Source organism: Pseudopodoces humilis, chromosome 7 (genome assembly GCF_049639895.1).
Source record: "Pseudopodoces humilis isolate 2021_Gansu_Grassland_sample_001 chromosome 7, ASM4963989v1, whole genome shotgun sequence".
Lineage (NCBI taxonomy): Eukaryota > Metazoa > Chordata > Aves > Passeriformes > Paridae > Pseudopodoces > Pseudopodoces humilis.
Window position 1 is genome coordinate 34,017,791 of NC_142206.1, and position 14,566 is coordinate 34,032,356.

Consider the following 14,566-nt stretch of genomic DNA (forward strand, 5'->3'; position numbering starts at 1 on the left):
TTGGAAAGATAAATAGTGAAATACTTTTTGGGCCTGTAACCCCTGCCAAAGCTAGCCATCATCAATAAAAAAATGTTGCCACAATTCAGATTGCATGAGGTGACAGCAGACAAAAAGACAGTAACAGCTCAAATAGGAAAAGTATAAATGAAACAGACATTAAGTACCACCCAGCACTTCCAAATGATGCACAAAACAGGTTGTAATGACGTGCTACAAAGCAGAAGTCGGTGCTTTGGAATTACTGTGCAAGTTACTGTTTATATAAATTCATGTCATTACCCCAGTGGCAGCTGACCACTTTCATGAGGGACTAACTTTGAAATAAGAGAAAGCCATTTTTAATGTGAGACACTGCAATTCTTTGGGAGTACTGCTCACTACCTGAAGTAGTGTGTATCTGTATCTTCACAGATGCCATGACCTGCAGCTGAAGAACAGTATTTTCAGTCAAAAATTATCTTTCACTTAGCACACCTAACATACTGAATCAGCAAACATCCATGCTTGAGCTTCTTCCATGACTCAAAGGTGACAAACAAAACCCTATCATCTTTTCCTTAATTTATACACAACAACAAATAAGGTCAATGATTTATGAAAGTCATAACATCAATAAAAAGATGACATGATTAAATTGATCTAAAAGAATGTTCATTAGAAATGAACTAAACATTCTGTCCTTCTATCTTCTAGAATAAACACACATTAACAACAGAAAAGAACTGACAAATAATTATGTTCAATCTACAACAAAACACTGTCCAGATCAAATTATCGTCTGATCCACCAGAGATCTATTTCTTTTACTAAGAGGTTCATACAGGTTGAGCACTGGAGATGTATGGCATTCAGCATCCACGGATAACATGAATTCTAGCAAAACTTACCTAGTAACTACAGTAATTGAGCAGTTAATAGTATTTGCCAACATGACATTTCTGAGATTACAATCAAAGGGATCACATTCAAGCCTGAAGAGAGATGGCAGCAAAGTCAGTTCCTGTTGGATATGGTTCTTGCAACAGCACACCTCATTTGAATCTGAGGGATTGCTTCTCTCTGTGTAGAAGAATTCTACCTTTATAATTTTATTCTTACAGGATAACTAAAATTGCATGTGTTTTGATAAAAAATTATCAATAAAATTAGATAGCCAAAAAGAAGATATTAACAACTTGAGAATAAGCATTTCATAGGAATGGAAAGTAAATGATCAGAATTCTTTTTAACCTACATAGCCTTTAGGCAGGGTGCTAACTTCAACCTATGGTAATTATTTTCTGCAATCTGCTTAGACAGGAAATGGTTTAACCTAGTTTCCACTACTTCTCTTTTAATTACAGTACTCTAGAGAAAATTTTTATCACTATAGCAGAAAATATTTTTTATTCAGTTTTACTAGAATTCAATACAATTTTGCTAGAGTGAAACACAAAAACCTAACTCAAAAATAACTGATATTTTTAATAGAGAACTCAAATAATCCAAAGACAATTTTCATCACAGTAAAGTATTTAATGACAAAAATCAGGGATTCCAGTAGTGAGTCAAGAGAGCAGGTCCCACTCTTTTTTTTTTTCTCCCCAGAATGGCACAAAATAATTTCTACATCTTTGAGAACTTCCAAGGAATTGGTTACAATAGATATCGGCATGTATTACAATTCTGGCAAATCATAGCAAAACCTACCTACCTTTAAGATCAGTTTTAACAGCGCACATTTTTGTTAATATTTCACATAATACACAACTTTTGCTAGACACAAAAGTAGCCTTTTAAGACAGAGTTTGCAGTAAAGCAGTCAAGTCTAACAATACATTATTTTTATTCTGTTCAGAACTTTAAAAAGATAAAGAAACTATTAATATTGTTACAATTTACAAATACATTCTTTCATATGAAACATTAACCTGAATCATAGTATATGTTATGTACATGACTATCTAATAATACTAGGTTGTATACACTACAAGCTGTTCCAGAAGGAAAACTGCAATGCTCTAAGATTTACCTTTGGATAAACATTTATACACCTTGATTTTATTTTTTTTTTTCTAAAAACTACCCAACCTTGTAGTTTAATGAACAACAAGAACAAAGTAAACAGACAAACCACTCTTCCTTCATTCAGAAGACTTAGGTTACTTAAGAGTTCCCATAGTAAATGGCTTTTGATGGTTGGATTAAAGTCCTGAGTTATGACAAAAAACAATACACTTAACTTTGAAGATACAAAACAATCCAAAATGCTGAAAAACTCAGGTGGGATTTAAAGCAATGTAGTAGAACTCAACTCACAAGAGGTCTGGAACTTAGCAGTGCAACTGTGATCTTGTCCTGTCCAGCTGACATTTATGTAAACACTTGAAAATATAAGCCTTTTTATCTAAATTTAGACAACCAGTTCTTTTCGTGTTTATCTGACCTGGGTTTTAGACATTTCTTCTAATTATCAGCAAACTTAGAGGACTGGCTAGATGGCAGCAGTTCAGAATCTACTTCTTTCTCTTGACAGAAAGACTTGTGAGGTTAGCAGCAGAATATAGTTTTAAAAGAGTAGAAAATATGAAAAGATAGCTATGTGGTCAAAAATATACTCCTTGACTGATTTATAATCCATCTTTAAAAAAAAAAAAATAGCCTAACATTTTGTATCTAGCAGAAGTTTAATTTCTTTTTTAAAAATGGACACTGTTTTCCTGTTTAACTGCAGAAATACCCAGTCATTACAGTAGCATTCAAACATTTCCAGGGCAAGCATTAATTACACATAGCTCAACGGAGTGCTCAGAACTTGTGTTGCTAATGAACCTGTTCTGATTTATAACCGAAGTGGCCAAATTCCATTTCAGTAGGTGCTAGATTTGGTAGATTTGGAGCTGGCACTAAATAGAGCTAAATGATCATATGGTACTACACAAATGACCCATTCTCCCAATTCCCAGTGTGAAATTAAATAAAAATATTCATACAAAACTATTTAAATTAAAGGAAAAAAAACAAACCAAACCAAAAAAACCCAAAACAAAACATGTACATTTTGAATGCAATCAGCTAACTAGACAAGGTCCTTAGTTCAAATGAGAATACTTTCCCCTAAAGACAAGCATCTTTTTACGAAATGGGCATTTTCATGAGGTTTTCAGTTATTTCAGCTTGCAGTAAGTAAAATATTCTCAATTACTACAGTAGCTTTTATCTCTCTTACAAGCACTGCTCTGAGGATTTTAGACTGCTGTGTCATTAATAATGCAAACATCATATTCTACAATGAATACAGTACATTCACATAATGCCAGCTTTTCTCTGGTAAGATGAGGGCAAAAATGAAGAGCAGGCATTTTCAGAAGATGAAGGCTGTATCTCCTGCAAGGATTTCTTTTCTAGCTGACTGGTTAAAAAAAAAAAAAAAAAAAAAAAAAAAAGCAACATCTTTTTATTTTTTGGGTTTTTTTTCATTCTTGAAGCATGAGACCATCTTAAAAATGTTAACAGCTGTGAAGGAAGAAGGTAACCTACTTATTTTTGTAATAGAAATACTGTGCATAAATTGCATATAGTGAATACAAATGAAGTAGAGTCACCCTTCCAGTGATAACATATTGAAAGCTGAGACACAAGCAAGAAGTTGATTCTAGTGTACCAAGACATGCTTTTCTGAAAGCCTCTGTATTAAAAATCAGACAATTTGCAAATCAGACAACTTGCTAACACAAAAGTCATTAAAATCAGACAAATTTCTGAAGTGTTCAAAAAAACTCATACTGTCGAATTTATGAAAAGCAGATGTCTTGAAAACAGTGCACTCTCATCTCCCCAGGCCTTTGCATTCTCGTTTTCATGGGCTTTTAGCCACACAATCACAGGTAAGAAGAAATGTTATTTTATTATCAAGATTGCTAAATTGTAGATTGTGCTTGAGGGACAGCTATGTGCGTATAGATGTAAAAATGACTTTTTTCCTCATTTTGAAACCTCAAGCATACATTCTTTCTAGGTTTCAGCGTACTATTCCAATAATCAGTCTGAAAGTGAAAATAGGAACGTATAAAATGCTGATATGAATGAAATTCAGATATGCACTTCTGAATGCTGGTGCACATGCAGTGTGTCCTACATTAGTTACAAGAAACAATTTTTTCTGTTTCCCAGGACAAAGCAGTTTGTCCTTCACTATAGCCAGATGTTTAATTCTAACATTCATTCACATTCTGCTGATGCTACATTAAATGAAGAAAATTATACCCCTTTCTTTGGATCTTATTTCCACACATGTCCATAATTAGTTCAATCTTTTTTTTTTTTGTACAACCATGGAAGAATATTACTATTTTAATCCTGATCAGCTTGTCATTTGGTCCTTTTTCAATGTTTGCTTTCACTCCTGTAACAACTGAAATACAGGTAGAAAGTACCGCAGGACTGTGTAGCAATATTAAAAAAGAGAAACAAAATTAAGTCAGAAAAGTAGAAATGCAACACTTTTTCCTGCACAGAAACTGAAATAATGCATCTCCACTGAACGGGAAGGAAAAAGCACACAGAAGACTGAATCTCCTGTAAAAGTTGCTGATTGTAGCCTTTTCAGCTTCTCTTGAGAAGATTTCAACTTTGGGCAGTATCTCAGCATTTGTGCTTCATGGCAAGCTGAAAAAGAAAGAAAAAAATTAGAGATATCACTGAGAAAAACAACAGCTGTATGAACCTAATGTGGCTAGTCTGGATAAGCAGAGTTTTTAAGACAGATTGTTCAAAAGATGCCTGAAATCCATGAACTTCTTTGCATACAGATATATAGCCATTCCTTTTCCTGGGATACACAGGAAAAGCCTCTCTTTGCCATCCCAAAGAGGTGGGATTTATCTGCTTTCCCAGCTCTGTTTCCAATATTTTGCTATCTGTGAGGAAGGCTAGAGCAAGATACCAAAAACAAAGATATGCTTAGGAGAACAGTAATTTTGACCCAATGATTTTGATTGTTAACTACAATCAGAAATTCTAGACAAGTAATTTGAAACACCTGTTCAGGAGCTCTGCCACTACATAATGATGAAAAATAAAAGCCTGATTGCCTTTCCACCTCTGTGATTACCAATTATTTTCATTTCAAATAATTCAAAAATGGACTTAACTGGGAATGAGAGGGAGAAGAAGGAGATGAAGCGAGTTAAAACCTGTATAAAATGTATAGACAAACTGACTTTGCAAACCAAGCAAAGAGCTTAGGGTGAGGTTCGATATAATGAAAAATTGCTATCTGTAGGTAATAGCATGCTAACAAAGCTGAGATGAGTGAACCCTCTGGGAAATTTCCTAGAAAACGGAACTGGTACGGGCAATTAAAATTCACTCATTTGCTAGCAGTGAAATGATGACCAATAAATGACTCAAACTAAACTGACATAAACCTTTGATACTCAAGAATATGGTTACAAATATGCTTATTAATATCTGTAGTGATATACTTGAAATGCATTTCAGCAGGAAAGAACTTAAACCAACACATTTCTTTCCTCAAACAAACAATTTTTTTAAAATGTGTCTTTGGCAGGCAACTCTGAGAAGTTTTTATTATACAGAATTTATGACTTTGAAAACCTGTGCAGTCACCAACAAATGGAAGGGATTTTTTAGGGGCAAAGAAGGTGAAGGTGTCACAAGAATTTGATACATACCCTGAGCTAAGTTCAAGCCTTTATACAGCTAATTATAGATACATACTTTCATTCCACAAACTGTGACAGCCAAATGTCTGACTTTAACCTACTGAGTCTTATCCTGCTGAAATCTTACCTTATGTGCAGTTTCTGCAAACTGCTGAGCACTGTTTTTCAGCTCCTCTGTCTTTTCTTCTGCACGACCTAGCCTTTCACCACGCTCATTCAAGGCCTGGCTTGCCTTCTGTACTGCACTTGTCACACTGTCTGCTGCTGAATGGAGTATGCTGTTTCCTGCAACACCAAAAGAAGCCATTAGAGCACTCAAGCATATATATGCATTGTATTAAATACAATTAATTTATAATGCTCTAGAGCTGTTGTGCTGTCTGGACGGGCCTCACTTCACAACAACCTCTCCTGAGGTGGTTGTAGAGAGTGATGAGATCCCACCTGATCCCCCTCAAGACTACACAAACCCAACTCCCTCAGCTATTCCTCAAAAGACAAGTTCTCTAGACCTCTCATGGGCCTTGTTGCCCTCCACAGGACACACCACAGTATTTCAATGCCCTCTTTAAAGTGAGGGGCCCAAAACTGAACGTGGTTCTCGAGGTGTGGCCTCACCAGTGCTGAGAACAGAGGACTGGTCACCTCCCCAGTCCTGCTGGCCACACCACTGCTGATACAGGCCAAGATGCCACTGGCCTTCTTGGCTACCCAGGCCCAGCTCTGGCTCTCCCTGAGCCCGCTGCTGACCAGCACCCCCAGCCCCTTTCTGCTGGACAGCCACTCCTGCCCAGCCTGTAGCACTGCCTGGGATTGCTGTGACCCAAGGACCCAGCTCTTTGCCTTAGTGAACCTCATGCTGCTGTCCTTGGCCCACTGATTTGTCCAGATCCCTCTGTAGAGCCCTCCTTCCCTTGAGAGATCAACACTCCCACCCATCTTAGTGTCATCTGCAAATCTGCTGAGGGTGCCCTCAATCCTCACATCCATAAAGATGTTAAACAGGACTGACCCCAAAACTGAGTCCTGGAGAACACTGCTAGCAACAGGTTGCCAACTGGATTTAGCTCCATCCACAACCTCTCTCTGGGCCTGGACATCCAGACAGATTTTTATCCATCAAAGAGTCCACCCATCCAAGCTGCAAGCAACCAGCTGATCTAGGAGGGTGCTGTGGGAGATGGTGTCAAGCACTTTACTGAAGTCTAGATAAACGTCCACAGCCTTCCCCTCATCTACTGAACAGATCACTTTGTCATACAAGGACATCAGGGGAGTCAAGCAGCACCTTCCTCTCATAAATCCGTGCTGGCTGGGCTTGATCCCCTGGTTGTCCTGGCTGTCCTCATTTTTTGCCATAGCATTAAAACCAGATATATAATACTCTTATAAGAATTATTCTGGTAAAGGTATGAAACAAATTCAACACAGCTGAAGCAAATCTGCTGTTAAAGTCTGTTGTTCTTACTGACATACAAAGAAAGTGAAAATAGACACAAACACACTGCTTTTATCATTAACCTGAGAAGCATACCTACTTCAAAAATATTCTTGGGTTAAGTAAAATCAAACACAAACATTAATTAAAAGGGCTATTTTGCTACTAGCTTGTTGTAGTTTAGCCCCAGCCAGTTACCAAGCAGCCCCTTGCTCACTCTCCCACCAGTAGGAATGGGGAGAGAACTAGAAAGGTAAAAGTTAGAAAACCAATGGGGTGAGATACAGACAGTTTAACAGGAAAAGCAAAAGCTATGCACAAAAGTAAAGTAGAGCAAGGCATTAATTCACAGCTTCCTGTGGGCAGGCAGGGGTTCAGCCATCTCCAGGAGAGCAGGCACCCATCACACAGTAACAGCACCTCATGAAAACAAATGTCATTACACAGAATTTCCTCCCCTTCCTCCTTCTTCCTCTCACTTTATGTACTGAGCATGATGTCATATGGTCTGGAATATCCCTTTGGTCCATTGTCCAAGCTGTGTCTCCTCCTACCAACCTCCCATGCAGGCACAACTTCCTTGCCAGCATGGCCAGTATGAAAAGCAGAAAAGGCCTTGGTTCTGTGCAAGCCCAGTTCAGCAATAACAAAAAGATAAACAAATATTATCAACTCCACGTTCAGCACAGATCTATCACATTGCCCTGTACCAGCCACTGTGAAAAAAACTAACACAGCTGAAACTAGCACACAGTTTCATTAGAAAAAAAGAACAAACAACTCTTTCAGACGCAGTTTTCAAATACTAATCCTTTCCTTCGGCCAAACAATGAATAGTGAAACTAAAGGCTGCCCTGATTAGCCTGTGGAGCACAATACAAGCTGCATATGCAGGAATTCCTGAGATAAAGAAAACTGCCTCCCAATTTTATTAAACTAAAACTCAATTAGTACTAAACCATGGAAGTGAGGGAGAGACTTAAGAACCTACACACAGTGACTCACAGATAATGAGTCAATATGAGAAACAGCAGTAAAAGAACACTCTGGCATCCTATATACCAATATTGTTACATTTTGCACATCAGGAGTTAAAAAAAAGTAGATGTAGAACTGCTCTTTTTCTATTGTTGCATTTAGAAAAGGAATACAACAGCTAACATTCTTGTTGAAGAGGTTAGTATCTAACAATATCGTGAGCTGGAACTTTGCAGAGATAGAAATTAATTTTTTGAAGTGGTCCCCCTTCAGACACTGAGGGGTTCAACTGTAAAAGCAAACAATTCTACATACTGCGTACTTCCTTACTTTAAAATTTTTCAGTCAATTGCTATTTTAGTCATATTTTTTTAAAGGAGATTATTATTTTGGCTTCTGTTCAGGCAGCTTTTCCAATAAACACATGTACTGAGCAACCCTGCACTGGAAATAGTTTTCCTTTTTTGGTGGTGTCATCTAATGGCTTGGGCCTCCTGTATAGTGTTAGTTTTCTAGGATAAGTTTTAAAAGCTCCCAACACTGAATTAAATCTGTTTTTTACAAGATCACAAAGCCTCTGCTGAATTCAAGGAAAGCAGGCTACATGGATAATGTAATAAAACTAAGAATCTTCTGAAGTCTTAAAATATGTTGGGGGTCAAAATTTAATATATTGCTGACCTTCTGCCTGTCAATAGGAAACTACAGAACAAAAATATTTTTCATTTTTTATACTCCTAAAACTATTTGTAGATCTGTGGCCAAAGATAGGTATCTCTTTCTCCACATCATTTTCAGCAAAGAAGAATGAACTTGAAAGTTTGGCACAATGATTGTAACTGTTTTTCCCTCTAGCTAACAAAATATTGTGTTCTCTCCAGGTAAGATCTGCTGTATTTTCTCATGGGCAGTGACTTGCAGAGAAGCTGCTATTCTGACGACTGTTCTGAAGAACTACTTTTGGAGTATCTTTACCAATGGAATGTCAGTAAAACAATAAAAACCTGCTCCCATCTATGAGCAACTCAGAAACCCACATGTCAGTAGTCTATGGAATTTCATCAGTATATTTCTAGAGCATGTGTAGGTGGCTGCTGGTATGACTGACTATGCCTCATCCCTGTATTAGTATCACTGCAGAAACAGCAACACTTGCACTGGACATACTGGAAAATGATTCCTATGAATAAATCATCTACAACCTACAAAACTTATAAGCTGCTCTTCAGGAGGTAACTACTCTGATTCAAAATATCCTGAGAAATGTTTTCCATGTTGATGGAATCCTTAAGGACTTCAGTACAGCTTCTCATATTGTCTTCCACAGGACCCTTCTGGACAAAATGTCCAGCACAGAGTAGGATAAACACATCATGGCATGGGTGAACAACTGGCTTATGGCTCAGGGAAAAAAGGGTGACAGTGAATGGGGTGACATCAGACTGGGGACCTGTCTCTAATGGGGGTTTTGCAAGACTCAATTTTCAACACCTTCAAAAAGGACTTGGATGCAGGACTCAAATGTATACTGTGTAAATTTTCAGACAATACTAAATTGGGAGGAGCTGTTGAGTCCCTGAAAGACAGAGAGGCTCTGAAGAAAGGCCTTGACAAATTAGAGGGTCACACAATCACCTACCATATGAAGTTCAGCAAAGGAAAGTGCTGCATTCTGCACCTGGGATGGGGCAACCCTGGATTTATGTATAGACTGAGGAACAAGATGCTGGAGAGCAGTGCCATGGAAAGATCCAGGTCAATGTCAAAATGAACATGAGTCTGCAGTGCCCTGGCAGCCAGAAAGGCCAGCCCTGTCCTGGGGGGCACTGGGCATAGCATTGCCAGGCGGGCGAGGGAGGGGATTGTCCTACTCTGCTCACCTTGAGTCCTGTGTGCAGTTTTGGGCACCACAACACTCAAAGAATATAAGGCTATTTGAGTGTCCAAAGAAGGACTACAAAGATGGTAAAGGATCTAGAGGAGAAGCCATACGAGGAGTGGTTGAGAGAGATCACCTGGCTTGTTCAGCCTGAAGGAGACTGAGGGCAGACCTCACAGGAGTCTACAACTTTCTCATGAGGGGAAGAGGAGGGGCAGGCACTGATCTCTTCAGTTTATTTTGGATATTAGAAAAAGGTTTTTTAAGCAGAGGGTGGTTGGGCACTGGAATGGGCTCCCCAGGGCAGTGGTCACAGCACCAGCCTGACAGAGTACAATCAGCATTTAGAAAATGCCCTCAGGCACATGGTGTGACTCTTGGGCTGATCTGTGCAGAGCCAGGAGCTGAACTTAGATGGTCCTTGCAGGTCCCTTCCAACTCAGAATATTCTACAATTCAAGCTGTATTAGAGGCTCTTACTCCCTGTGAAGCCAACTTTAGGATTTTTATCAGGCACAATGGGAAATACATCCTTTAGCCACCATATCCAATATCTGAAAGATACAGAAACATTGCCATAATCAAGGATGTGAAGAAACTAATTGGTCTCTAGAGATACCATTATTTAGATTGCATCACTTGTTTTATCACACATTCATAGAAGGTTCATCGCATTCTCTATTAGCCATATCAAATAGATTTCTGCTCAATGCAGATTAATCTTTACATTAGTGATAACTCTACAGTGACTGATTTGCAAACACAGGCATTCAATTTCAATTGTACATGTATTAATAAAACATTTAGCAACTACCTACTTCTGAGAAGGAAATAAATGCATTTAGCTTTGATTATTTGTTATTAGTATTCTTACTGTTAATTTTCTTATGTTATTGTTGTTTTCAATAGGTTTTTCTTATCTCAACCCATAATCTTTGCCTTTTGTGCTTGCTGCTGGAGGAGGATGGGAAGCGAATGCTGATGCAGTTTTGGTTGGAGCACCAGAGAAGGGAATACCATACCTAAAACCACAACGTTGCTATAAAAGACAAAATACAACACTACATACATTTTGCACTGATCTGATTTGAATGTTCATTATGTTTCAAGAAAACGTCTGAAGACGTTAACAAAAATCAATGGACAATTATGAAAATTACAAAAATGCAAGAATCAGCAGACATTTTCAATAAAGTTTTAGAGCAAAATAAATATATCATGATACTTATCCAGTATATTTCCCAAGTCTACGCCTATTTGTGGCTCTGGGGTTTTCTTGAGCCAGAGAATATCCCTGTATGCATCCTGACTAAATTATTTACATAAACTTCTCTAAAAATTGAACTACCCCTACTTTTAGCTCAAACAGTATTCTCTCCAACACATCAAATACATCTGGACGATTTCTACTGTTTTAACTCCCGTATTTCAATATATGCAAACCAGAAACACAGAAATGAAGGAAAAATCAACATAGCCTGAAACACAGCAGACAATTAGCTGACAAAAAGCTGAAAGCAGCACATGAACAGAATGATTTCTGCAGACCAGAGGAAATAAATTTTAATTAAGTTGTGAAGATGCGGTCTTAAAGAAAACAAAAGAAAAAAAAACAACCCAAAAACATGAAAAAATAAATTACCTTAATAACCTTAAGGGTTCAACAGTTCAGTATTTTTATTCTTTAGCAAACACAGTGTATTCACATTTCTCAGTGTGGCTTGCAAAATCTTAGATCTAGGAACAGCTGTGTTACAAAAAGACCAACCCTTGTTAAGTATTGCGAGGCACTATAAAAATCTCTTCTATGGGCAGTTTAGTAGGACAAGTTTTCTTGGTACAGTCATAAGAAAAAAGTTTTATTTCTGATGCTAGTGTCCTTTTATTTTAAATAGTGATATTAAATAATATAGGGGCCATTAGAGTAAAATAAGAAAGATTATTTTCATTGATGAGGTATCTTGATAACGAAAATACTTCCTGCTCCACTGAGATTTTCTTTTATTCAGTACTGCACAGCAATGACACCATGTAAATTATTCATACTTTTGAATAGCTTAACTAATTACAGAGTCAAATTTCAAGCAGTGGAATCAGAAAAATTGCTTTAGCATATTTTTGTGTCATTCTATTATAGGAATTTGTCTCTGATCATTACTCTGGTCAAAATGTTGTTAATCTTTGGGTGGGGGTGAGGGCTGTGGATTATGCTGTTACTTTTACTGCATTTTCAGCAAATTTGTTCTTTTTAAGCAAATATCTTCTTATAGATAAATCATAACAAATTAAAATCAGAATTAAATTACATTGAGTCATGATGGTTAATATTAAATGGGGGGATTGGGCTAGATGATCTCCAAAGGTCCCTTCCAACCCTAACAATTCTGTGATTAGTGCTTATATTAATGACAAACCATTACAGTCAAGATTATTAAATTCACATAAATTTGGACCTTTGGGAAAAACTTCATCTCTGAAAATCCAAATGGGGAAAAAAAAAACTTTGTAGGCAGTAACTTCGAAAACCCTGCAGGAAGAAATCATGATTTTTTCTCTAGAAAGGGTAATTTACTTGGGGAGGATAAAACTAATAATGTCCAAAAAATCTTACTGTGCAGTGACATTTACCAATTATGACAACTTTGAGTTAAAAAGGCTTACTCTGGGAAAGTTCTGGAATTCAGCAGGATCTCAAGCAATACCACTATTACAGCCAACCTGACAAGAAGCAGAACATATAATTAAAACAAAGAACAGCAGCTATGCACCATGGCAAGCTTCTGTTTGAGAATGAGCTGACAAATTTAAATATTAATCTTAAATGCTGCTCCCCTGGGGTGACAAGTGAGAGCTGTGACACATGTGAACACTGAAAACCTTGTAAGCTTTCCTGAGTTTGACTGGCTCACAGGTAAAAAAACTGGAAATGGGATAACTCCCACATCAATTTTTATTGATATTGATGCCATCCTATAAAGAAAAAGTATGAGGTGTTTTTTGGTTAAATCCCTTCAGCCATTTCTGCCAGTAGCAAAATGCTGTCCTTATTACATTTCTTCATGACCATAAGCTGAAACATTCAAACAAAATCAGAATATTTTACCCTAGGGAATATTAAGAATAATGAAATCGATTTCATGTAGGATAAGATCTCCCAACCAGTGACTGCTATGCAGAGCTATACTTAATATTTAAATGAAAAATAATCTATTTGTAATGAAGGCCTGTGGTACAAATGATGCAAAAAGAATCAGTCACCACCCAACACTCACCACTGGCCTAATGCTTAGCTAGTCCCTGAACAACGTCTACCTTTGGAAAAGGCTGTTTTCCCTCCAGTTTTATTGCTGAGAATGCTGTTACATGGCATGGAGCATGTCCTTGGTCAGCTTTGGTCGGTTTCTCTGTGTCCCCTCAGAGGCCATTTGCTGGGGGCAGGCAGACAGAGGAGACCATGAAGGTCTTGACACTGTAAGCACACCTCACCTGGTGTGTTACCAACACAGTTTTGGTCACAAATCTAAAATACAACACTGTACTGGCTGTTATGAAGAAAAATAAGCTCCATCCCAGCCAAAACCAATACAAAGCCTAATACACTTTTGCCTGTCAAGGCATTCCAAAGTGTAAACACGTCTCCTGATGCAATTTTGTTGCTTTGTTTCAAATTAAATTCACCAAAGTACTGACATTTCTTTTATGGTGGGTGGGAGATTTAGACAGCAACATGCCCCAAAGAGGAACCACAGAAGTTTTTGAAACAAAGGTATTTCTTGCAGACATTGTGTCAATACTATTGATTGAGCTTCAGCTTAAGTAGTGTTAATTATTACTGAGAAACATAATGCATTAACCTGCTACAATGGAGGCATGGAACAAAGTGTATTTGTCAACAGATTCCTATTTCTTCACCAGGTAAATTACTTTGAAAACTCCGTGTTTGCTATTTAAGCAGCATATTCAAAATCACCAACTTCTATTACCACATAAACTGAAAATAAATTTATGGCTCACAGCTAAGAATGAACACTGAATAAGAACTGGTCAAGGTCAGGATGAAATCAGTAAAGACCAATGATTGGAAAGCATCAGATGAAAAATGCAGCATCTGACCCGAGAATGACTGGCTGTGCCAGCCCTGTCCTCAGGGTAATCCAGGAGCTATACATTTAAGGACAATATTTTAGCACCATCTCAATCACCAAAGATTGGTATGTCTGACATATGTTTATGCCTGAATAGTTTTTTCTGCTAATTATGCACCTTACTCTCATCTGCTTCAATCAGCCACTGTCAATAAGAAACTTAAATGTTGCTCTTATAGACAGCATTCTACAAAAACCCCATCCCTTCTTCCACCCTCCAAACTGTACTGAATCACTGAAAACAACATTTTAGAATGAAACAAGTGACCACAGAGAGCTCATGAAGTAGTTACAAGTTTTGCTAATCTGAAAGTTTCTCCTAGTCTGTCAAGGTTCAGGTGACTCCCACATATTAGTTATATTCACCAATCAAAATCATACATTTTGTTGGAAGAAAGAATTATGCCACAAAAAAATAAGTTAAGAGCTGCTCATTACTGCAACATGGCACTGAAGA

The 14,566-nt window shown here is 37.6% G+C and overlaps 1 protein-coding gene across 7 annotated transcripts in view; it reads right to left on the reverse strand.

The window, feature by feature from the left end:
* Window positions 1–1,360: 1,360 nt before the first annotated feature.
* The window catches only part of STXBP6 (syntaxin binding protein 6), a 99,165-nt gene continuing 85,959 nt past the window's right edge, over window positions 1,361–14,566 (reverse strand). For all 7 annotated transcript variants that reach the window (XM_005520321.3, XM_088058321.1, XM_088058318.1 and 4 more), the window contains 2 exons: window positions 5,797–5,954; window positions 1,361–4,650 (listed from right to left, as the gene is read on the reverse strand). In XM_005520321.3, the coding sequence (XP_005520378.1) occupies window positions 4,627–4,650; window positions 5,797–5,954 (182 nt within the window). In that variant the 3' untranslated portion in view covers window positions 1,361–4,626. The remainder of the gene's footprint in view (window positions 4,651–5,796; window positions 5,955–14,566) is intronic.